Source organism: Cucurbita maxima, unplaced genomic scaffold, assembly GCF_002738345.1.
Source record: "Cucurbita maxima cultivar Rimu unplaced genomic scaffold, Cmax_1.0 Cma_Scf00007, whole genome shotgun sequence".
NCBI lineage: Eukaryota > Viridiplantae > Streptophyta > Magnoliopsida > Cucurbitales > Cucurbitaceae > Cucurbita > Cucurbita maxima.
In genome coordinates this window covers 5,298,616-5,324,059 of record NW_019272023.1, presented here as the reverse complement: position 1 = coordinate 5,324,059, position 25,444 = coordinate 5,298,616, and the positions used below count along the sequence as shown (strand labels likewise).

Here is a 25,444-nt window from a genome sequence, read left to right as displayed (position 1 = left end):
TTTTTTTTTTTTTTTTTTTTTTTTTTTTTTTTTTTTTTTGAAAACGTGAAATTTGAATTAGTGAAAAGCAATGGGCAAATGGTTCGTTGAACAATATCTTGTTATTTCACAGTTCGCAATGTAATAGCTTTGCAATTTTAGGAACCCACAAATTTTTGTTTTAAACTCTATGTTTTTATGTATTAAATTTTTTAAAGTTTCTTAACTTTAAACAAGTCCTCAATTATGGTGCCTAAGACCTATTAATCCTTATGTGCGTGTTTTGTTTTTCTCACTGTGTGAACTCTAATTTCTTGTTTAAATGCTGGTTCTTTTTGATGTAATACATAACTATATTCAATTTTGACATTATTTGTTGGGAAAGTAATGATCAGAACTGTAGTTTAATCTAATTCATATGAATGGATAAACCAGAAACATGAAATATTATGCTATAATTTTGCTCAATATTAGAAAACAAATAGTGTGAGGCAAACGAGTAGTGGGCAAGATGGCATGGATGCTTGTCACTGGAAGGGCGCATCATACTTTAATTTCAATTGGAAAGTTTTTTCAATTTATTGTAATGCACCTTTTGGTGCTCTGAGAGTTTTCTTCCTCCCTCCATTTCACTATCAATGAATTTGTTTCCCTTTCTAAAAAAGTATGCCTGATTTGTTTTTGTGACTTTTTTCTGCAATAGTTTGAATGCTCTACTAAACTACCCCAGTGTTGATGTTTTTAGTAATTGGAAATAACTCAGTCCAGAATATTGGATTGTTTATTGATGCATTATTCTAATTGGAAATGAATTATGTTTCGTGTTTTACAGAGGGAGGCAGCCTTTCAGGTAAGCATTGCTGCCCCTCGGCGGCTGCTCCAGTTTGCAATGCGAGATGCTGTGGCCACCATGAAGCCCTCTAATGAAGATAAGGAGACCCTTCCAAAGCGTCTTCGTTCGGTTGTTTCTATATCCAATAGTGACACAACTAATCGTCCCAGGCGGCTTCAATCTGTTGCAAAAGTGCCAAATCCTATGGCAACTGTTATTAAGGCTGTGACTGAGGCAGCTGAAGATGTGATAAGAGTTAAATCCTCCAGTGTTTTTGACCGACTTGGTCGTCAATCTTGTGATATGGATTTAACAGAGTCCAGTGGCCAAATTGCAGAATATGGAGCAACTTCTGTAGGGGATGATAAATATGGGGAACTCAATCGTACACAGGATCGACCATACTCAGCCACCTATCTCGGGAGAAGCAATTATAGTGGGAAATATGCTCCCAATGAGGGCATGTTTGAACCTGAAACTGGATTAGCATCAGATTCTATATCTGAAAATGAAGATGTTAATATTCAGGGTCACAGAGTACTTGATGATTCTTGGACTGCAGAATCAGGAGTGAGAAAGGGAGGCAATTTGCGAACTGTGCCATTCAGGGATGTCGAGAACTCTGAAGATGAACGCATGACACAATACAAACAGAAGGATCAACCTTCCTTAGTTACAAATTCCTCACGTGACATTGTAAACATCTCTGTTAATGTTAATACTTGGAAACCAACTCACTATCAGGACCCAGGGCAGATTCCTGAACTTGGTGGTCAAAAGTTTTTGCAGGAGGGTGAGTTACAAGGTACCGGATCTGCTGTGCAAGTTACGGAGAATGGTGAGCCAGTTAATATTGTTAACCAACAGAAAAGGCCTACAGCAAACCTTCAAAAAGAGTTCCAGAAACCTCCTGTATCTGCTAACGGTGGGCTCTCTTTTCTGGTTGCTTCTCTACAATTTAAATGATAATTAGTTTGTACAATTTTTTTGTTCATCTCTTTTTCTTTTATTTATGAAGTTTCTCATTCTATCTTTTCCCTGTATTTGATTATCGACTATCCATTATCATTCTGGGCTCGTACTTTATTATTCTTTAGTTAGTTTTTCATTCTAAATAATTTGCTTATGTTACCTTATGCAGGCCAAATTGCTGCCTCTCGTCCTCTAGAGGATGCTGATGCTCGAACCATTTTTGTTAGCAATGTAATACGTCGCTCATATGTTGCTTTTGTGAAGAACTGGGGACTGTTAATCACCTTACATTAATTTTCACGTACAGGTTCACTTTGCTGCTACAAAGGATACCCTGTCTAGGCATTTTAACAAGTTTGGAGAAGTTGTAAAAGTCATCATAGTAACCGATGCAACCACTGGGCAACCCAAAGGGTAAGGCATTACAGTTCTTTATTTTTACCCCTGCTACCTCTTTTTGTTACATTGCTTTTTAACAAATTGAGTGATGCGAGTGGAGCAGGTCGGCTTATGTAGAGTTCATGAGAAAAGAATCTGCAGAGAACGCGTTGTCTCTTGACGGGACCTCGTTTATGTCTAGGATTCTGAAGGTACATGTCGTATTTCTAACATTTTTTTTCTGTAGTATGAATCATCACCCATAGAAAAAAAAAGCGTTCGCGAACTCCCCCCTATGTGCTTAGTTTCGGTAGTTGTGTTGGTCAGTTCACAATCTCTACTGTTGTGGGCCAGTGATATTTTTTTATGTTCTTTCTTAACTGGGTTGTTATTCAAGTATATGGTTGCTTTTTACATAATCAGTGCATTTTTGCTGGTGTTTTCATGCCTAACTAAACAGAGAGCGAAAGTTAAATAAAGTTTCTGAAACGACTGAAATGGAAACGGTAGTAGACATCTAGAGGCAAACATTAAAAATGTACAGGATCCTTTCAGTCTTGGGCGTTATTTATGCCCACTTTTTTTTTTTTCTTTCATTAATCTTAACGAAAGTTGCTTTCTCATAAAGAAAAATGTTCAAGAATCGTAGTTGCGTTGGGTTGATTTGTTCTTTCAATGGTATTTTAATATAACTTTTTCATCATGATGTGAAAACCATCACAGTTTTTTGAGGTATCTGCTGCATAATGTCGTCAACGAATAAAACTGCATGTTTGGTTGATTTTTCATTGCAGATCGTAAGGAAAAATACTTCACAATTAGACGGTGCTTCAATTGTTACCAGGCCTCGTGCTGTGCGTGGCTCGCCATTTCCTACTCCTAGATTTACCAGAGGTCCATTCCTGAGGGGCGTTCCTGGTGGACTTGGGGCTCGTCCCCCACTAAAACTTGGTGCCAGGAGCATGCAGTGGAAGCGAGATAGTCAGAACACCACTGCTGACAATGGTGCTTCTCTCTCTGGTAATTCTGTACTCTCATCTGGTGCTCGAAGTCTCACCTACGTTCGAACAGAACCCAAGCCAGCGGACAAGTAGGGGAACCACTCATTGATAGAGTTGTTATCTCCTCAAGAAACTGTTCTCAAAATTATTTTGCGGAAAGAGAATCACGCAGATCAAGTATGACCTCCCTAATTGTTTTTTTGTTTTGGTGGTTCATGATTCTTCGTGCATCATGGTGGAGGAAGCTGAAAAAGCAGAGACCAAGGGAAGTTCTAGCAGTTTCTAGGAGAAATATTTTTTTTGTTTCCATTGGGGAATGGAAATTGGTGAGTTTATAGCTAGGAAACTCATGATGGCGGTTCAGATGATTTCACAATTTTGAGCTCCCACCGAATTCTTATTCAGCTACTAGATTAAATTTGTGAATAGAGTAAGAGTAGACTGTAGACGTTTTTTTTTTTTTTTTTTTGTTCAACTGATATTATAATATTTTGTAATTTTTAATACTGATGTGAAAAAAGAAAAAGAAAAATAGTGTTACATGAAAGAAAATGAATAAATTTGCCTAGTTTGTATATCAGCATGCCTTTGTACCTGCATAATAGCATGTGTTTGCATGGGTTATGAGTATCATGATATAGATGGGATGAATGCATGGCCTTATTTGGTGAGAAGAAAGCCCGCTGGTATTCTATACAGATAGAACAAACACAAAACAGCCTACAAACCCATTGTTTTAGGACAAGAAGAAGCCTTGAAAACCAAAAGTACAGAGCAGAGGTAGTACAGAATTGAAAGCATAGGCAACAGTAGAAGAAGGAAATGCAGAGCCAGCAGCCATGGCAGGCATTGGAGATATCTCAGTCTCGATGCCATGGACCTTCTTCATCTCGAAGCACACTATTGCAAGGGCCAAAACAGTAGCAGTAGCATAATAATGAGGGAGTCTCATGGAAGCCGCCATTGAAGAGCAAATTTAGGTACAAACACCCAACCAAGCTTAATTGCTGCTTCTGTGTTTTCAGAAGTGGGTTTTGTGTTGTGTTTTATAGGGGGCAGAAGTTGGGGGGGAAATGGAGGTTTTTAGGGATGCTGCATGCGTGATGACATTTGGTGTTTGTTTGTAGATTGATCCATTAAAAGGTAAGAATTGTGTGTTAGATGTTGATCTTATATGAAGACACAGCCACCATGGTTCAGACACAGCCACCATGGTTCAGGTTCAGACACAGTGGGGGGAGTAGTGCTTGTGCAGGGATATTGATTTAAACTGAAATGATTTGTTAGTTGTGTGTGGGAATGTTAAGAGGCAGAGAGTCGGCTATCTTTTTTTGTTGGTTTGTTGGTGGAAATCTCTGTTCCCTATGGAAGTGGGAATGGCATCTCAGTTTTCAACCATCAACTTGTCGGCCGAATAAGGTCCTCATGTGTTGAAAATGTCAAGGGGTCTGTTTGATTTATACTAGAATATTAATTTCCCCCTCACGCACGTCTTTGGTTTGAGCTTTTCCAAAAATGTCTCATGTCAATGGAGAGAGTATTCTTTGTTTATTAACCCATGACCATTCCTTAAATTAGCCGGAAAGAGTATTCTTTGTTTATTAACCCATGACCATTCCTTAAATTAGCCTTTAGGGCGTCCCGAAGATATGTTTTCCAATGCCGCTATACAATTACAACCCGTCTTTGCTCAATGGATACAAAACACCCATGCTTTAGCACCTAGTATAACGGCCCCCGGTGCAACAACAGGCACCAGTTTGACTTGGGGGGTGGTGATTTAGTGGCAGTGGGCGGCAAAGTTGCTTTGTAACAACAGGCACCAGTTTGACTTGGGGGGTGGTGATTTAGTGGCAGTGGGCGGCAAAGTTGCTTTGTTACCTATTCCGTTAGGAACCGCAGATTTTTTGGTACATCATATTCATGCATTTACGATTCGTGTAACGGTATTGATACTCCTGAAAGGTGTTCTATTTTCTCGTAGCTCGCGTTTGAACGTGGGACTTTCATCATCAAACACTTCCTCTCGAATAAAGTACGTCTCGAGGCTCGACTCCTTTGGAGTCTTCTTTTTCTTTTGAGGAGTCATTTGTTTGACATTTGAGGATTTACCATCTATTGACACGACTAATCCTCTTTTCCTAATCTCAAAAAACTTATTAGTTAATGACCTATTTTTTTAATCTTCTATCTCATCGTATCAAATTCTGTTATGCGATATTTGAGAATCACCATCAATACATCGGTGTAGGTTCGGGATAGAAAACTGTTAATTAATGGAGTAATATGATGAATACGTTGGTTGAATATTTGTTTACAAGCATGAAGTAAATTGAAAAAAAAAAAAGAAGTCGTAGCAAAAAGACATGCTATTGGGGCATTTGTCCTATATGTGCAAATCCAAATCGGGCAGATCTTTACTCGGAGTAGAGCATAAACCTAAAAGAATTGAAGAAGACCATTCGGGAACAAGAAAATGACATCGCAATTGCAATTTGACATAAACCTAAAAGAATTGAAGAAGACCATTCGGGAACAAGAAAATGACATCGCAATTGCAATTTGATCTCGATGAAACAATACATCAATGAAAAGTTAGTTCGATAAATTGAAAATTTAATGAATTGTTTTTTTATTTATTGAAATTTCTAGTATAGATAAACGACCGCGGGCCAAAGGACAAAACTCATCTTTCTTGAAAAATGGAAGGGAAGAAAAAGCCCCTTCATTAAAAGTTAGAAAGAGTCCTCTAAAGAAGGGTACAATCTAAACATTGATTCTTTTTTTCGCTATTTTTTTTGAACCGTATGCATCAAAAGGTGCCCGTACGGTTCTTAAGGGATACAATTTTATCCTAATCAACCGACTTTATCGACAAAGATTACTTTTTTTAGGCCAAGACGTTGAGAGCGAGATCTCGAATCAAATTATTGGTCTTATGATATATCTCAGTATAGAGGATGAGAACAAAGATCAGTATTTATTTATAAACTCTCCCGGTGGAGGGGTAATAGCCGGAATAGCTATTTATAATACTATCCAATTTGTGAAACCATATATACATACAATATGCATGGGATTAGCCGCTTCAATGGGATCTTTTATTCTGGTCGGAGGAAATTACCAAACGTCTAGCATTCCCTCACGCTCAGCGCCAATGAGTGTTTTTTTTAGACAAAAAGGAAAAACTATGTCTTCGCCATAGAAAATATGAATATTAAGTAATAATAGCATGGCATTTTGAATTCGATATGAGAATTTTTTTTCTTGTTTTTTTATCTAAACCATTAGGTTATGTCTCGAAAGAGTAAATATGAGATAAAAGACATTTACGATTTTAGCTGATTTACCGGAGGCCTCTTTCAGCGTCACAAACTTTTTTGTTTTCAGACGTAAAACACTTAAGAACAATATTTCTATTATAAAAGACTACGGAACCATCATAATATTTATTTTTAAATTATTAATAAATAAAGGTTCTAGGTCTCATAGATCCTCCATTTTCTATATCTTCGATGGAAGGTAAAAACGAATTCCATTTTGGAGCCGTATGCACTGCACAAAGGATGCATATACGGTTGTTAATCCTATCATGCGAGATAGAGAAAACCATTTACTAAATCAACAGGGTAATGATCCATCAACCTGCTAGTTCTTTTTATGAGGGACAAACGGGAGAATTGATCTTGGAAGCGGGAGAACTACTGACGGTGCGTGAAACCATCACAAAGGTTTATGGACAAAGAACAGGCAAACCCGGTCTATTTACAACTAGCCAGATAATCCTCTTTTCCTAATCTCATTAGTCCCCGACTAAGAATAGACCAACTATTAAATCTCGGATGGAAATTTCTTTTACCTATATCTCTTGGTAATCTATTATTAACAACTTCCTTTCAACTCTTTTCACTGTAAAGGAATACCATATTCTATATTCACGACTTGCTCAAACAAGAGAAAGAAACAAACATAAAATTCTTTAGAGATATTACAATATGTTCCCTATGGTAACTGGGTTCATGAATTATGGTCAACAAACAGTACGAGCTGCAAGGTACATTGGTCAGGGTTTCATTATTACTTTATCCCATGCAAATCGTTTGCCTGTAACTATTCAATATCCTTACGAAAAATTAATCGCATCGGAGCGTTTCCGCGGTCGAATCCATTTTGAATTTGATAAATGCATTGCTTGTGTAGAGAGATTTCAAATTTTTATTTTTTAAAGATTTGAGAGGTTGAATCAAAAGTATAATAAAATAGATATTTTAAAAATATAAATATTAAAATAGAAACCAACTTAAAAGTCTTAGTGACATTCTAATGTAATTGATTTGAAGTATGAGCTCTAAAGTAAATGTAACCAATAAAATAAAAGGATTATAGAAACAAAGGATTCCAGTTCAACGAGCCTAATTCTAATTGTTTTGTTCCGAAGTAAATCACGAGGCGGTTCGTCCTATTCAGATATTCACGTCCTATTCACAGGAATGCCAACAAGCGTCTATTATTGAATTCACCCGACCCGATAGTACCCCATTTTTGGAACGTCCAATGCCAAAGTCACAGGGAGGCTCCCGATTTTAGGTGTGGTCCATTTTTGGCTATACATACATTTTCAAAAAAAAACTCTTCAAGGCTAATTCTTGTAGGTGTTTCTTCACAATAATTATGGTGATAATTATAATACAGAAAATGCCAATTCAAATTAAATGTATTGAAAACAATGTTCCTCCATGGATCAGAATTCAAAATACCCCCATTTTCATCCATTAAATAATATTTAAGTACTTGAAAAGTCTGTTTTAAATTGTCAAGTTGCAAATATTTAGTTAGGGAGATCGGATTATGAGTTATGACACTATAATTAGGGGCCGTCCCTAAAGGTCCCTAAAGTCCTAACGAATTCCTAATTTCAATTAATACTTTCTCCATTGGTATGAAATATTTTGAAAAAGCCCAAAGCAAAATGTACCATCAACGGGAGACACAAGCCCAAAGTAATAGTCCAGTGTTTGAAGGTCAGGGAATAGGGAATATCGTAAATTACCTCGTGAATGATACCGATAGCGAGAGAAGTTCAAGAATTTCTTGAGTAGATGATTTAGATTAAAAAAAAAATTGAATTTAAAAAATGTTAAATGTCACATTATTAACTTTAAATATTTAAAATAATTTCTTTCCATCCCAAAAATTTTAAGAATGGGATCATCCAATTTTGAGATAGTAATAGATTAGGCTATGAAGTGATTAGCAAATGAATTATGAAAATGGTGAGACAGCCAAGTGTTAATTAAGGATATATTTATATATATTATTCACTAATCGATCATCTCACAATAAAACCACTCATAAACGAAAATTCTTCCCAATATAAATACCAACACCGAAGCAATCAATCTCTCAAATTACATCTCACTCCACTCCTTGCCTCATTGCAGGTAGTAGGCCGCGACAGAGAGCAACGAAGCGCCAATGGCAGAGCCGATTGCTGGAAGGCCGGCAGCGGCACCGCTGCTTGGTCCAGGTGCTGGAGCCAACGCCTCGTCGTGAGCCACGACGGCGCTGACGGTTGCGGCAGCGAAGAGGACGGCGCAGGCGATCTTCTTCATCTCCATTGCGATTTATTAGGTTTTTTTTTGTTTTCGGTTTTGGATCTGGATTTGTGCGGCGTTATCCGGTGAAGAACTCGAGAAGGATCACCGAAATACGCCTTCGCTTTGGAAATTGCTGCCTGAGGAAATGAGATGGAATCGATTCGATTTATAGGTGGAAACTGCAGCGATTTTCGGAGACAGGTAAGTTTCTATGGTGCTTTGATCTTGAATTGCAGAGCTATATTTAGAACAAACTTCCTGATTCGTGGTGCTGAAATTAGGTTTCAATTTGATCGGTTCTCTCTGTTTCCATGATTCTGGGAAACCGTTTTTGTTTTATTTGCCTTTTCTTTTCTTTAATTATTTATGATGAAAAAGAAAACAAAAAATAAAGATAAATATATTTGAATAAAAGTTAAATATTTAGTCTAATTTTTAGGTTTATATTTATTTATTCGTAAATTTTTTTAATTTTGTGTTTAATAGTCAATTCATCCATTCGGTTTCTCATATAATAATTTATAAGCATAAAATTCACTTTTATAATTGATAAATCAATTAATCTTTAATTTTTTTTAGAGTCTATTACACACAAAATTTAATATTCATCTCAATTTTATTTTTTTTAATTTTTTTTTAGTTATATCCACTCGTTGAAACCGGAAAAAAAAGAAAAAAGTTTATTATTGTAGTTTTGTTTATTTTTAATATTTCAAAATTTCACAATGCAATTTAAAAAATTAATTTTCTTTTAGTTCAAAAGATATTTCTTTTTTTTTCTTCAAACAACCAAATAAATAGGAAAGAGATGTTAATTCTTATTACATTAATGCTTATATGAAGTTTGTTGTTTGTATCATTCAGAAAATTTGACAGATGAAACGTATCGACATTTTGTTTGACTCATTGCTGCTTTTCGAGCTCGAAGGGTACTAGATTTGGAATCGGTATGTAATTTTGCAGCTATTTTCTTTTTCAAATATAAAATTTCAATATGCTATTAGTTTTCTTGATAATGGGTTATCCCGTATAGAGTAGTTAACATAAACTTAAAAAATAAATTAAAAATAGTAGAGTCATAAATAGAAAATTACGACAAACATTGATAAGAACTTATGAAATATTAATGGGCATGATGTGACATATGTATATGTGGGGGAAGTATTGTTTTAAAATGGATATCATATTAACATTAGGCAGCCCAAGTATGAATTTTTAACTCTACACTTTAGAAGTTATATCAATTAAGGCAATTGTATCATTTTAAACTATCACTTTAGTAAAATCAATTTAGAAAATTTGCTACTAACTTCTAACTATATTTGTTTAATTCCATTTAAAACCATATAAATAAACCAAAAGTCTCATCAAGTTAGACATATAGAGGAAGATGAGCTATGAAAAAAATGCTAGAATTTAATAAAAAAAAAATTAATGTTTTGTATTTAAAGAAGTTTTATGCATATGTTATTCATCAACAGTTCCAAAATAAAAATGTAATAAAAGTCTAAATTAATTAATTTATCCAAGTTTAATCAATTAACTTGTGCAAGTGTAATGTTTTAATTGATACAACTCCTAAACATAAATTATTAATATTATTTTTTTAAAAAAGACAAATTTCTTTTTGTTTGATTTGAGTGTAGAACCATGGTTTATTATTATTATTATTATTATTATTATGATTATAACAACAAAAAAAGATAGGTTTTTTTTTTAAATATATATATATATATATATATATATATATATATATATATATTATAAATATTTTGTTTGACTTGATGTAGAACCATTGCTTCGTCTGTCACTTTCTTTTTGGATTTTTATTTGCTTAAATTACAGATTTGATTTGTATGGTTGTGATATAATATCAATTTGGTCCCTATACTTATAAAAATTTCAATTGTCTCTCTATACTTTATGTTTAATTTCAATTTAGTCAAGGTTTTGAAAGTTTCAGCATGATTTGTATGATTTAGTCAAACTTCATGAATCCCCCCAGTTTACAACTATATTAACAAATACATATCACAAAAAAGTTTTGTATTTGGACAATTTAGTGGGATGTAATCGAAAGTGAAGCCAAAATATAGGGACTGAGTTGAAAATCTTTGAATTATAGGGACCCACATGAAATCTAACCTTGGATGCATTCCTGCAAAACTCCAATCAGCTTAGTACACTGCAACTGGAATAAAGTACAAACAAAAATACACTGAATCCAAATAAGTATGGCCATACCACCTAGTTTTTCAAGGCTATAAGATTATGGATAAGCAAGCAGCAGCCAATGTTTGGTTGCAAACAAGAAATCATCTCAATCTTGAGCATATCCAGTTCTTCTTCAAAAACTCTCTCTCTCTCTCTCTATGGCCATATAATATGTATGCTCTTTGTCAAACATGTCAGGGGCTGTTTCTTTTGATGCAGTAATGCATTACTACTTCCTTTGCAGCAGCTAAAGCTATTCACAAACACAACCATGCATCTAAAATTACTCAGATTCCCATTCCCATTTTCAGATGAAACATATTTGCACAGAATTATTCTTCAGAGGGCTCCCCCAACAGACAAAAAACAAGCAATTCTATCTTACCTACATGAATTTGTATGGAATAATTCCCCATAAATCTATGTTCTACAGGTCAATCTGAGTATGGATAAGTCACTAATTACCATACCAAAGGTTGATGGTTTGACCTTTCACCCTGCCGAACCAAATTGTTAGAACTCAAAAAAGGTGGACTTTTTGTTGTAAAGACCTTATGTATAGAATCATTTGAAAATAAACTAAGAGTGAAAGTTGTTAGTGAACAAAGATCCCAGTAATAAAGGCTTAGGTTGTTAGGAAGATACCCTCGAAACTTGTAGTTCAAGCTGGAAACTCAATAATTTGTCTTCCTGTAATAGCCTTAAAGTGGATGAAACCTCTGGAGATTAGTGAACAGAAAATGTAAAAGAAACACAACAATCTTTGATGGTATTCCCAATCAACTTCATAGGAAGGAATCAATTTCGCTGTTGCTGTGAAATAGGCACCACAATCTTTGATTCCCAAAGCATCGAATAACCCTATAATCCTGATGCCTACAATCTTAGATTGAAACGAAATTACACCCAATTGAAAAAGATATTCCAAGCCCACCGTTAGCAAATATTGTCCTTTTTGGGATTTTCGGACTTCCCCTCAAGATTTTAAAACAAAAACACGTCTGCTAGGGAGAGGTATCCATACCGTTATAAGGAATACTTTGTTCCCCTCTCCAACCGAAGATTTCCACATCTTTATAAGAAATGTTTCGTTCCCTTCTCCAACCGACGTGAGATCTCACAGTCTACCCCTTGAGGGCTCAACGTTCTTGCTGGCACACCGCTCATTCTCCTCTCCAACCAACGTTGGATCTCACAATTCACCTTCCTTGAAGACTCAGCATCCTTGCTAACACACCGCCTAGTGACTGACTTTGATACCATTTGATGCCATTTGTAACACTAACAAATATTGTTCTCTTTGGACTTTCCCTTCTGAACTCCTCTCAAGGTTTTAAAATGCTGATGCTAAGGAGAGGTTTCCATAGGAATGCTTCTTTCCCCTCTACAACCGTGGTAAGATCTCAAAACATCCCTCAATGAATACGTTTATTTATCTGAATCTAGGGCTTCCATTTTGGCCTTGCAATCAATTAAGTTCGCTTGAATGGGGGGAAGCAACAAACAAACATCAAATTACTAGCTAAAGCAGATATCAGAAGTCAAAAGGTAGAAGGTTGAAGCAATTCCGCCCCCCAGATTCTGAATTATATATCCATAAGCATAAATCAAAGCAAAACAAAAGAGAATTGAATGGAAGGAGAGAAACAGAACATAAGAGTACACATATTAGCTTGAACATCAGCTCTTTATTTTCCTGAAAATTAACTCGAAATATATCCTCCTCTTACATGTTACATTCAGCAATTAACAACAGAATCCCGCAAGAACAGTATCAGCATCACAACCACACTCATCCAAATCTTATCAAACAAAAGAGAGAATCGAAGGAAGGGTATATACAGAGAGATCAGAGTCGTGAACTTTGAAACCTAGAAAAGAAAAACAATCATCTACCTGGTGCTGCAAAGAACACAATCCAAAACCCTAAACCAAACATGCCGAGCCCGCGGATAGACCCGATTGGTGTACGTTCTGGACTCGCGAAGTATCTCCTCCATGGTCTCGACGAAGAGATTGAAGCTCCGGAGAGGCGGAACGTAGAGAGTCAAAGGTACTGCAGAGAAAGCCACCGTGAAGAAGAACTGCAACATGGTTCAAAGAAACGAAGGATTCTTAAGTCACCGGAAAATTTCGAGGAAATTGAGTAGTTCTAGGGTTGATGAGTGGGGAATTTGGGGCCTATCAAATAGAAATTAGAGGAGAGAGAAAGAGATGAGAGAGAAAAAGGTCTGTCTGGAAGTTTGCAGAATGGATTTGATGCAAATGGATGTGGAAGACGGGTTAGTAAGCGGGTAGGCGGGATCTACTGGCAATTAATTAATTAATTATTATTTTTTTTTTTTCTGTTTCTGGACGCTCATTTTTTATTTTTAGTAGTTTTTATTTTAACTAATTAATAAAAATATACTTTATCTAAAAAAAAAAAATACTTTTTAATTTTTAATTTTAACAATGTCTTTAAATTTTTTAAAATACCTTTATTCTTTGTTTAAAAAAAAACTCTTAGAACTTTTGAAATGGATTAAGAAATGACATCAAACTTAAAAAAAAGTTTAATTAATATCTTTAATTTTTTTGGAAAAAAAATTAAAAATACCTTTAAACATTTTTTTTAAAAAAAATCAAAAATACCTATAAGCTTTTTAAAAAAATTTAAAAATATATTTACAGTTTTTCGTCCACGTATTAATGGTAATAATATTTTTTATTTTTTTAACGATAAATAGTATTATAAATTTTTAAAATTAATACTAGTTATTTTTATTTTTTAATAAAAAAAAGTTGAAAGAATATTAATAAAAAATTTTAAAATTTAAGATATTTTTTTAATTATTATTAGAAGTAAAAAATATATATATATTTTTGAAACCAATACTCATAATTTCCCTCAAAGACTTTTTCTAGAAGTTTATAAATTTATGAATTTTTTTTTTTAGAGAAAATGTAAAATTCAAACATATTTCATAATTACAAATTTATAAATTTGAATTTTATTTTATTTTGAACTTTTAAAATTGAATAGGATAAAAGTGATTTTAAATATTTTACTGTCCTGCTAATTACTATTAATTTATAAAATTAGATATATTTAAAATATTTTTGTAACAACTTGCAAAATAAGCTTATAGTAGATTTTCCATTAAATGATGTGATTGTAACGCATCTAAATTTTCAAACTTTTATCATTTTCTTACATTTTTTTTAATTAAAATTTTTCGTCTCACAATTTTAAGCAAAGTAAAGTATAGTAGTTTATGCAGACTGTTTTGTAATATGTTATTGATTGGTTCCGATAAAGATGTGAGTGTTTTCATTAAAGAGTTGTTGTCAACCGTTTGGCATTAGAGCAAAGTTGATATAGGTTGTTTGATCTATTGAGGTTATTAGTGAGATAGTTTCTTTGTGTTGTGAGTAGTTCATGACTCAGCAAATTCTGTGTTGAAAACTAGCTTGTTTGGCATTATTGAAGTACTCTCAACATGATGGGTGATCTCTGTGTCGGAATCAAGAAATTCAACGTTAACAAATACAACATGTGTGCAACAAGCATGATGTTCTATCTACAAGGACAAGACTTTTGGAAGGTTGTTGGTGGAAGTGAAATTACGCCTCTAGAGAAGGATGCTAATGACATTGTATGCAAATGGCTAGCAAAGTAATGTTTGCCTTGAAAACTATCATTGAGGACGAGATGTTGGAGCATATTTGGGATGACAAGACATCAAAATAAGCATGAGTGACGCTTTTCTAAAAAAACAACGATATGCTGATACAACTTATGGAGAACGAGGTGGTATCAATTTCACAGTGCGACATGACGATTGTTTAATACTTCCAGGGTCAAATCGATCTAAAGGGAGATTACTAAACTAGATTCGAAGTTAGTCATCGAAGAAATTCGAATGAAGAGGATCATCATCTACATATTAGGCCCATAATATATAAGTATTGTTATTTTTGTACCAGATATGATCTACTCAACCATCATTTTAGAATTTGAAAATTTGCTAGCTAGCCAAGAAGCAACGGCTAAACAAATGGGAGGCATCACACTAAAAGATGAATAAGAAGTGGTTTATAACAAGTGAAAGTTGGAGCAGTCAGCTAGCAAAGGTAGATACAAAAATGCTGATAAAGAAAAAAGTCATCAAAAAAAATGTCCAACGCTCGAGAGCTTAGAAAAATGACAACAAAAATTCTCAACGGAAAAAATTTGAAGGCATTTGCCATGTTTGCAGAAAGAAAAGTCACAAGTCCAAGGATTGCAATTTGAGAGTCTATAAAAAAAAGCAATGAATGATGAATGAGATGCAGAGATACTCTATGTCATAGAAGAAGACGAGCTAGCACACATGATAATAGTGAGATAACCTATTGATCGTAAGAATGACTTGATCATTGATCCAAGATGCCCAAACCATAATACAAATATTCATAGGAAACTACAAGACAAGAAATAATATTTTTACAATCAATTATTTAGATATAATTTAACTTAAAAAATAATACAAATAACTAAAAAAATATTTGACATTGAAATCAGTCAAAACAGGGGCCGCGGCAAACTGATGTGTCTATTCTGCTGCTGATCCTCCATAGTTGCAAAATCTCTCTCTGCAACTCTTCATCTTCCCCGTCATTTTCTTAAGATCTCAATGCGGAAGAAGCGTCGAGTTCCAGAGGTTCTATGGCGGCTCTTCCGCCACCGCGCACGCACGCTTGCTGAAACCATCACGTCATTACTTCCACCGGCCGATTGCCGCTGCGAGAGGCGGCGATGTCTGCACTGCAGCGGTGCTGCGCCGGAGGGTTTCCTCCTCAGACCAGGTGATCCTCGCGCTTATCGAGACCTTCTGACTCAGTGTTACGTTGTTGTCTCTGAGAAGGCGTCTCCGCGCTCTGATTTTTCAAATGAATCGCACTGGTCTCTGCATGAGGTTCGTGGTATTTTTCCATTTTCACTCTTGGTTTGAGCATTTTCATTTACGTTTTTTTAGGAAGAACTTATGCAAGTGCTAATGGAGCAGACATTCTTCAATAGTAGCTACTGAAAATGGAAAGGAGAAGTGGTTATTATGCGATTTTCGCGATGCGATGATTTTAAAACTGGACTTTATTTTTGCGACGTGTTCTGTTCAAAATATAACTTCATTTTAATTACTATTGCAGCTTTGAATTATGGAACTGCCGCATATTTATGGATATGAGAGAGCTCTGAGTCATTTCTCGTTAGTTGGGATATAGAGTTATGTTATTCTATATGAATCCGTGGCCAATTTTTTTCTGTTGTATGTGATAAAATTTTACTTATGTTCGGCAGATTGTGGTGAGGACTATAGAAATCATAATCAGTACACAACGGGTTGATAGCAATTTAATTTGCAGTGGTTTTGATAAGGTAAGAATTCATGATTCCTCTTTCTAAAGGGTCACAATTGCTGTGGTGTTTAATCTTTCAGTGTCTTGTCCTCTCTCTCTCTAGATGTATATGTGTGTGTATATATATTGTGTCGAGGTCTCGAGTAAAGATGATAAGGCTGAGCGTTATCGCATGTTAGTAGGAAATATCCTCTGTATTGTTCCCTCTCACTCGCAGTGGTACCTATCATTCTCTTGGCCGAATGAAGTCTGGTGCCATTTGTGTCACATATATAGGTTTGACACGTTTAGTGTTTTTATCTTTTTATTGTGTTCTTTCGATGTTTGAGTAGAACTCACTGAAAGGCGTTAATTGGTGGTGCTAATGACGAAAAAAAAAGTAAAGTGATTATGAGTAAGATGTGAAAAATTTTAAAGCCTTTTTTTTGCAGGGATACTTCAAGACTAAAATTATTGTTCTATTTATAGATTAAGATTGGATTAAGGGTATCATTTATTTCTTAGGACTAAGAACTAGACATGTCTTCAGTTATACTAAAGGTTCGATAGATTGTTTATCTGGCAGAAGGTGAAGTGCACACTACATTTCTATTTGGCATTCACACTTTGCCCTTTTTTTTTTCTATTTCAAGATTAACCAATCATGTTTAACAGTTCACCCGGTCAAGTCCAGTTGTTGATCTTTTAACTTGTCCGGCCTGGGATCTTCTCTTAAGCCGGGTATGCTGTCGTTCTGAATTTTTCATCAACGTCTTAAACTTATAAAATTGTTCCTTGTTATTTGCTAATGCTCGAGTGTCAATTTAAATTGGTAGGTTAGGGATGATATGATGGTCTATCTGCTAATGCATACTTCAATATTCTTGCCCCAACCAAAGAAGAGGCATTATCAGGTGGCAGGTCTTCCCATCAATAATTTATGCATTAAGTTGTCAGAATATTCAGCTGTTTCCCCAAATCAAAGTAATTTATTTGGTAAACATGGTAAGTAGGACATGTAGTTATTCTATCTTTGAGTTCTTGAATGAATGTCATTTTCATTCACTTTCGTCGAGTTCTTCAAATTACATTTTACGTTGATATCCAATGTTACCTTACATTTATTTGTCTGCGCTGAAAATTTGGTTGTACAAACAAAAAACAGATGCAAAAGAGGATCATCCAAATTATTTTCAATTTTAAAGATGACCAATTTAATTATAATAACTCTAAGATTGAACCACTGTCACACTGCTCTTGTCAATGAATTCACACCTTCAAGTGTGATTTTTTAAATTGTCCTTATTATTTTCCCATTATGGAATGCCGAATAGTTTGCTCCCTTTATAGGTAATTTTTAACCTATAACTTAGAAGATTACGAGAATGTTGTGATAATGGTGTTCAAATTTATTTCAGGACTGCAGAAGAGGAAAAGAGATGGTGATCAACCTTGTGGTTCCTTCATTGATACTTGTCCTCCCTTTCACACCGAATATTTTTCTGGGTGCAAAAGTAGTTATTGCCAATCATCATGCTGGGATCAAGAGGACAAACAGTTCCAATTGGGTTCATTGAACATAATTAGTCAATCGATCAGTATTCCTACTCCCACTCTTGAAAATAATTCAGATAGGAAATCAGAAAAGTCGAGCACGTCTGTTACAAAACTCGGAAAGCGTTCAAGGCCATTTAGATGGCAACGGGAAAGAAAGCGTAGGCTATTAGATCCTGGCAATAGTTGGGGGTTGACCCCTTGCACGTCAACGTATTCTGATAAGAATACCTTACATGAGAAGCCTCCAAATCAGTTTAGTGCACACTCATGCCATTCCCACAAGGTAAATTCAATTTTATGAGATTACATTAAACTGATCAAAATGTTTTTTTATTTGAGGCTTGTGGATGTTATATTGAAAAGGCATTAACTTTTTGATTTTTCATGTGATGTATGACCTCTCCTTTAATAATGCATTATTTTTACTGTGCTGTGTTTTTACTGTTGTGTTGTAATTGCCTCTGCCTTTTACCTCTCACGTGTTAATATGTTGGTTATGGCATGTTCCTGTCTTTCTGCCACGTATAGGGTCTGTATTATCTGCTCATATAATGCAAGCTTTATTCCTTTTTGAGATCATCAATAGAGAAATTCTTCAGGGTTCTTTTCTCTCTCATTTTCTCAACTTAGGGTTGATACCCTTTTAAAAGTTAACCGGTCAATATTCCCTTTTTAACTGTTTTGACAAAACGAACTTCACAGAACGATGCAACACATGCAAAGGAATGTAGTGTTTTTTTGGCAAATATATGATGCATAACTTGCTTATCTTTCTCAATGATAATGGTGAAGTTTATTTGGCTAAATGACACTGAAAAAGTGGTCTGTTTTAACTTTAAACTAGTGCTCTGGAGTTTGTCCGTTCTCATTTAAAACAGCAACCAGAATTAGCTCTGAGTACAAAATAATTTGCATCCAGCTAAAAAAATTGGTAATATGGAACCAATTGTTAACTAGAATTAGCAAATACAGTGCATGCTCATAGCAAATTGAAGGATATATCTCTGTAAACTCATGCAATTCCTCTTTGTAGTTCACATTTTCTCACTTAATTTTTCACTGTTATATTTATCCATTAATTTATTCATTATACAGTGCCTTGGTTCTTTATTGTAGCAATCTCGAAAGAATATTGAAGAGGTTTACATCAACAGGAAATCCATGTTTTACAATCTGGATTGTCCTTCAGCAATTCTTCTGAAAGGAAGTATCCTATTTTTAGGTTCTTTTATCCTATATATATTTACTACCTGGTTCATTATTTTTAACATTTTTTTCATTTGGTGGTTCTTATATATCTACTTTATACATATTAGCTTATGAGCTTTTTGAAATCTACAACGGAGTTTTGTCTCCAGAACCTAAAATTTACTTGCATGTAATTGCAGAAATTTTCAGGATGCAAACCATTTTACAATTGAGATGACCGACCCCCATTGAAATGATTGTTTATTTTTTAAATAGTAGCCAGTTTAATCTTTATTTGGTTTATGATTCTTTGGTGGCCAATCAAACTATCAAGTTCTTGTCTCGTGCTTTTATTTTGTTCTATAAAGGTCCTCTTCCTCGAGTATTATTACTGGAAAACATTAACAATATTCCTTGTTAACATTTAACAGCTACTGTCTAGGCCTTGAAATTATATGTTCTTCTTTTATAACATCAGATATACTTCGTTCCTTGAAGCCAAACTTTGCTGGTTCAGATAGTCTTGCTAGATATATCTTTGGTTCATATGATACAAATGGAAATGCGCCTTCCTCATTACTCATCTGCAACGATGGCACCTGTCCATTTGGATCAAAATGCCTGTAAGTGGAGTTGTTGGTCCTTCTTTGATATTATTAGAGCTAATTGAACCATCAATTTATTCTGAGTCTAGCAAGACTTAATCAGCCAGATATCTTATCTGGGATCAAAGGTTATTTGAATGCAAGAGGTTGGAGAACTCATATTTTCCAGGATATTGACATGTGCTTGCAAGGATTCTGAAGTGGAGATGAATGTGAAAAAAACTAATGATAGTTGCACGATTATCAGGGCTTTATTATTATTATTATTTTTATACTTTTAATGAAACTTCCCTATAATGAGTTTGACATTTGAGGATGAATGTGCAAAAACAGACTCAACCTGTGGCTTGACTATCACTATCAGGGTTTTGGGTTTTTCAATGGAACTCCCCCATATAATCCCAGTTTCACTTTTGTTTATTTTCTGATTTCATGCTTTTGATTCAAGATGTGCTTTTCTGAAAGAAGATTTTGGTTCCAGATATCATTCACTTACCAAATTGCTCAAAGTTCTGATTCGTAGAAGCCGTAATTGTCAGTATGTTAGATTATTGGATAAGCACTGTGGTGCCCCGTCGTTAGACCAAATATCCATTGGAAATTCAGGCTCCATCTTTGAGGTTAGTACTATTTGAGGGAAGCATTATAAGGTACATTGGTGTTGATGTATCTATAGATTTGATGAGAAACATCATCATTTGTCATTTACAGTTTGTTAACACTGCAACTGCAACTACGAAAGTACCGAATGTGGCTTGTGTTTGATTATAATCAATGCTACCTTTTCCTACTTTAAAGTTTGTCAAGCCCGTGTAAAGTTACAATAGTTTTACATTGTGTTACTGTATCATCTGAAGCTTTTCAGTGAGTTAAATTCTTTTTGCTTTTAAAGATATCTAAATCTTTCAGTGTCATGGAAGTGAGTTGAATAGAGATATTGGTGAAGGCACCCGTGGTTCTGATGTCAAACATAGCAAGAATTATCTAGAAGCAATCGATCCTCAATTTGCGGCCAAGTTCTATTGCCCCAAAAATCAGGTGGTCTCATTCATATGGGCGGTTTGTCGGAGTATAGTTCCTGCAGATATGCTGGGAACCTGTTCTAATTGGAGAATATTGAGGAGAAATATTTCCAAGTTTATAAAATTAAGAAGATTTGAAAACTTTTCCCTGAAGCAAGCTATGCATAAATTGAAAATCTCATGGTTTCCATTTTTATCAGATAAACATTCTTTATGTTGCCAGAATGGTAAGGTGCCAAACTCTGTGGAGCTGAGGAGGGTTATGCACGAAGGATTCAGCATGTCAAAGGAAGCAGCATACATGATGAAACACAATCTTACGGAAAGTTGGATTTATTGGTTATTTTCACACTTAATTGTACCATTGATCCAAGCACACTTCTACGTTACTGAAACTGAATTTGGGAAACAAGATGTTTATTTTTTCCGGAAGTCAATATGGGAGAAGTTAACAAAGGGCGCTACCACTAGCTTTAAGGATAAAGGTTATTGTAACTTGAATGACTCAGCTGTCAGAAATATTCTTGCAAATAGATCATTTGGTTTCTCAAAACTTAGGCTTTGCCCAAAAGAAAATGGAGTAAGGATTCTGGCAAATCTCAAGGCATGTTCAAGAATGCCAACAGAAGAGTTCTATTTCAAAGATGGTCAATCTTGTGGAGTGCATGGAAAGAAAAAGCGAATCAAGTTTGATTACTACAAGTCTGTGAACAATGTTCTTAGAGATACCCACGCTGTTCTGAAAGGTATTAAGTTGAAAGAACCAGAGCTTTTGGGATCGTCGGTATTTGATTACAATGATGTCTATAAAAAGTTACGTATACTTTTACTTGGACTGGAGAAGGCTAAGGCTTCCATGCCTGGCTTATTCCTTGTTGTTTCTGATGTATCAAATGCATTTGATTCTATTGATCAAGATAAGCTGCTTGATGTGATGAAAAACATTATTGTGAAAGATGAGTATCATCTTAAACAATACCATTACGTTTTATGCACAAAGAAGACTTTGTGGGTTCATGAGAATGTAATGTTGGTTGATCCAAATATGAGCCCAAGATTTTCTCCTCCACAGTTTCATTCCTTGCATAGCGTCCTTGTTAATCAGGTGCTTTCTACACTCTCTGATCTCAATGCAAACTTTATAGTTTTATTTTATTTATAGTTTATAGCTGATGTATTGAAATTGCATTGCTACTTGTCCTTCATGAACATTTTAAGTGGCAAAGATTAGCTGTGGTTAAGAGCCAGTCAATCCCTTTGTCTTAAAATACAGATTGTTATGATTCGACTTTCTTCTTTCCATTAAATTTTTAAATCATTTTATTCACAGTATGCTTGCCAAGGGTGACTTTTGTGGGTTCTTACCATTATAACCACAAAAAACATTATAATAGCTTTGATGTGATTTCTGTTGCAAATTTTTATTGTTACTGTTATAATCTTTTTTAAATCCTAAATACAACTGCATTAAGCCATCCATGCACATACTAATAAGTGGTTCCTGTTTACACATAGGATAAAAATTAAGAAGTTATGGCTGTTTAAGCTTCTAAGGGTGATGAAGTCAATTCTAGCAATGCTTCAAATGTGTATGCAATAACATCAACGTATTGGCTTATTTTTAAAATTTGAGACTCAATATAGCACATTAATTGAAATGTTAATTTGTTGCATCAGCATTCTTAAGCAAGAGACTGAACCTTTGATGATATGTGCATTGATATGTTTTGCACTTAAGTTGGCACATTTTCCCATCCATAGGAATGTAAAAACATTACTTGGTAAAATAAGAGAATATGCATCAAATATGATTATGAAACAATAGGACATTCGAACTTCCTGTTCTCAATAAATTTTTATATATTTCTTTATCAAGATTCTTCTCTTCTTATGATGTGTACCCTTTTTAATTGTTAGCTAAATCTTGTAGGATCTGTGTAGCTTTTTAAACAAGGAAAAGCTCTTTTATACCCTACGTGAGCACGTGAAGCGAAATGTTATGCAATTTGATAAAAAGTTTTACTTACAAAGAACAGGTATTCCTCAAGGAAGTGTTTTATCATCTTTGCTCTGCTCATTATACTTCGGAGATCTCGAGAGGAAGGTGATTTTTCCATTTCTTGGGAGAGTTGTTGAATCTAAGGTTGACAATCCATCTGTGAGACAAAATTGTCTTGACCCTTCTATTTCCCTGAGTAGCAAGGAGGATGAAATGATAACAAATCCTAGTTATTTGCTGCTTAGATTTATTGATGATTTCCTTTTCATATCAACCTCGAAGCATCTGGCAGCAAATTTCTTATTCAGACTTCACAGAGGATTCCGGGAATATAATTGCTACATGAATGAAAGTAAGTTTGGTCTGAACTTTGATGTGGGAAATACATCAGGACTCGTCTCCAAAAGAGTCTATGTTGGTAAAGATGGCATTTCATTTCTTCGATGGAGTGGTTTGCTCATCAACTGTCAGTCTCTCGAAATTCAGGCAGACTACACAAAGTTAGGTGTAAATGGTGCTATCTACCATCGTTTTCATTTGCATCGATGTTATACATGATCCACAAAAGGCTGGCCCTGTTTGATAAGGATTTCGTTCTTTAGTTTTCTGTTTTGTAAATTATGCTGAGTTCCCACCATTTCTTACTTGGTTTTCACCTTCTTTGAATAAACGTTTGAACTCTTAGCTAAATTCCAAAAACAAAAATGAACTTTTGAAAATTACTTGGGGCTTTAGTTATGAGATCATAAATTCATAATCATGCAACACTTCTCTTTTCCCTTTCCTGGAGCCCATAAATTGTCCAGTCATTTTCATTTGCTTAAAATGCTTTTGCTTCCCATGTATAACTTGTTTTGTATATGGCAGGTATTTGAATAACCACTTAAATTCAACCCTAACTGTTTGCTGGAAAGGCAAACCTGGACATCATCTGAAGGCAAAGCTGTGTGACTATTTAAGGCCCAAATGCCATCCGATCTTCTTTGATTTGAATATCAATACTGCTGCAGTTGTCAGATTAAACATTTTTCAAGCATTTCTTTTATGTGCCATGAAGTTCCATTGCTACATATGCCATTTGTCATATATGTGCAAATTCAGCAGAAAATTTCTTTTGAACATCATTCTAAGATCTCTAAGGTCAGTCTCATACCTGGTTAACGTGGCTGCGCTTGGTTCTGAAAACCTATGTAGTTTAATTTTTAGATGTTTGCTAAACATATTTCTCTACTGGAATCATTCATGCTTTCGCATGGTAGGTACATGGATGTGCTCGTAAAGAATAGGATGTCTTCTATTCAGCTCGATTTGCTTCCACGTCCAAGATTGCAGTTAGAGGATGGAGAAGTTGAATGGCTAGGACTAAATGCTTATGTTCAAGCATTGACAAGGAAACAGGCACGACATGCTCGGTTACTGTCATTGTTGAAGTCGAGGTTAGTTGCTCATCAGTTGTCGGGGTGCATCTCTTCGGATCTGATCTATGCAGTTGATCCCTCACATTCCTCCTTACTCTGGAAAATCAAGTACTAGTCTCTAAATGGCAAGTATTTGGTTGTTTTGAAGCTTTGCAATTGACATTAAGAGCAGTCATTTCTGGTTGATTTTTGTATCTGTTGATACAGATGCAGTGGAAAAGGTGTCACAAAGGCTTGAAAGCAAATCCCTTATCAAAATTTTGATAGCAACGCTGTTATCTTACTAGGAAACAATGAACATCCGCTCTACCTTTTGCTCGTTGTGAATGCCACCTTAAAGATGATATTCTTTTGTGTTTAGAAAAGATTAGTTCAATTCTTGGAAGCTACCTTAAAGATGGTATTATTTCACTAGGATGAAGAATCAAAGAACTACGTGGGGGTGGGAATGGTGTCAGGAGTCATCCTATCTGGCTATCTCTACCTTGTCTAAGCTTGTCAGATCTCTAATTTTTGGACTTCCATTGATGAGTTCTTATTTAGAAAGTTCTTTATTTTGGGAGGACGTTGAAATGTGTGGTTCCTAAGATATTGTTGACCTCGGAGGCCGAGAAACTTCACTCTATGAATTTGTTGTTGTATATGGCTGCCTCCAATGGCTGCTATAATTTGCTTCCTTTTTATTTTTTGTATTGAAGGGAATGTTGCTGCCATTACTGTCGACAAAGCTGGAGGAATTAGTTTATTGTGTTCTTATTGCTTGCAATGGTACAGTGGCTTATTTAGTGAATTTGACCATTTTCTTGTTGATCAAGCACACCAGTACCCTCACATTGCTGGTGGTTGGGAATGCCAAGGCTGCCGTGGCGGCTGTTGTTTCTGTCATGATATTCGGGAAGGAATTTCAAACCTTTTTTAATCATATAGAACCTTCACAAATTGACTAACTTGAATAATGATCAATTAAGTCTTCCTTGTTGCTCATATTCTATTTCTTTACCTTTTATTGTCCTCATAATTACTCAAATTTTCAATGTGCCTCGTTTTTGTGTATTAAATTCAAATGATGTATTAATTCATACTCAACTATTACCATATAACCTTATTTTAAAATCTAAAGAGGTGACGAATGGTATATAAATGTTTATAGTAACAATAAAAACAATTTAAACATTATTTTAAGAGTATTATACAATTTTCGAAATTCTATTTTATTACAAAGTACAAATTTTATAGGAATTTTCTTTATAGAAAATTGAGTTTATTTTGATTATGCTATTTTAGAAAATTGAAAATTGGTAATAGGAAAAAAATTAGGTTA

At 34.8% G+C, this 25,444-nt stretch overlaps 4 protein-coding genes across 7 annotated transcripts in view; 2 read left to right on the top strand and 2 right to left on the bottom strand.

The window, feature by feature from the left end:
• LOC111481904 (nucleolin 1-like) overlaps positions 1-3,758 on the top strand; it is an 8,862-nt gene extending 5,104 nt beyond the window's left edge. The window contains exons 4-9 of one of the 3 annotated variants that reach the window (XM_023127510.1): positions 812-1,507; positions 1,601-1,736; positions 1,953-2,014; positions 2,091-2,197; positions 2,286-2,373; positions 2,956-3,758. In XM_023127510.1, coding sequence (XP_022983278.1) covers positions 812-1,507; positions 1,601-1,736; positions 1,953-2,014; positions 2,091-2,197; positions 2,286-2,373; positions 2,956-3,255 — 1,389 coding nt within the window. In that variant the 3' untranslated portion in view covers positions 3,256-3,758. Of the gene's footprint in view, positions 1-811; positions 1,737-1,952; positions 2,015-2,090; positions 2,198-2,285; positions 2,374-2,955 lie in introns of all 3 variants that reach the window. The other 2 variants (XM_023127509.1, XM_023127508.1) reach the window with 2 other exon arrangements.
• A 4,743-nt stretch (positions 3,759-8,501) lies between these two features.
• On the bottom strand, positions 8,502-8,780 carry LOC111481924 (arabinogalactan peptide 23-like). Its single transcript, XM_023127536.1, has one exon. It carries the CDS (start codon positions 8,778-8,780, stop codon positions 8,595-8,597), a length of 186 nt encoding a protein of 61 aa, XP_022983304.1. The 3' UTR covers positions 8,502-8,594.
• Positions 8,585-24,889, top strand: LOC111481922 (telomerase reverse transcriptase). 2 transcript variants are annotated; one of them, XM_023127533.1, is made up of 15 exons: positions 8,585-8,960; positions 9,624-9,706; positions 15,520-15,913; positions 16,297-16,374; positions 17,010-17,075; positions 17,171-17,339; positions 17,753-18,174; positions 19,008-19,098; positions 19,558-19,702; positions 20,166-20,304; positions 20,594-21,811; positions 22,637-23,205; positions 23,573-23,845; positions 23,965-24,231; positions 24,331-24,889. In XM_023127533.1, the coding sequence occupies exons 3-15, from the start codon at positions 15,632-15,634 to the stop codon at positions 24,359-24,361; spliced, it is 3,750 nt and encodes a 1,249-aa protein (XP_022983301.1). In that variant the 5' UTR covers positions 8,585-8,960; positions 9,624-9,706; positions 15,520-15,631; the 3' UTR covers positions 24,362-24,889. The 2 variants fall into 2 exon arrangements, with proteins under 2 accessions (XP_022983301.1, XP_022983302.1); XM_023127534.1 differs by lacking the exons at positions 8,585-8,960; positions 9,624-9,706 and having other exon boundaries at positions 15,755-15,920.
• On the bottom strand, positions 12,642-13,245 carry LOC111481923. The gene has a single exon (XM_023127535.1). It carries the CDS (start codon positions 13,064-13,066, stop codon positions 12,866-12,868), a length of 201 nt encoding a protein of 66 aa, XP_022983303.1. The 5' UTR covers positions 13,067-13,245; the 3' UTR covers positions 12,642-12,865.
• Positions 24,890-25,444: the final 555 nt, after the last annotated feature.

Coding starts and splice junctions, on each gene's coding strand:
- LOC111481924 (XM_023127536.1), bottom strand. CDS start 8,780: ATGGAGATGAAGAAGATCGCCTGCGCCGTCCTCTTCGCTGCCGCAACC.
- LOC111481923 (XM_023127535.1), bottom strand. CDS start 13,066: ATGTTGCAGTTCTTCTTCACGGTGGCTTTCTCTGCAGTACCTTTGACT.
- LOC111481922 (XM_023127533.1), top strand. CDS start 15,632: ATGCGGAAGAAGCGTCGAGTTCCAGAGGTTCTATGGCGGCTCTTCCGC. Junction 19,099..19,557: donor AGCAATTCTTCTGAAAGGAA/GTATCCTATTTT, acceptor TTATAACATCAG/ATATACTTCGTTCCTTGAAG. Junction 23,846..23,964: donor ATCATTCTAAGATCTCTAAG/GTCAGTCTCATA, acceptor TTCGCATGGTAG/GTACATGGATGTGCTCGTAA.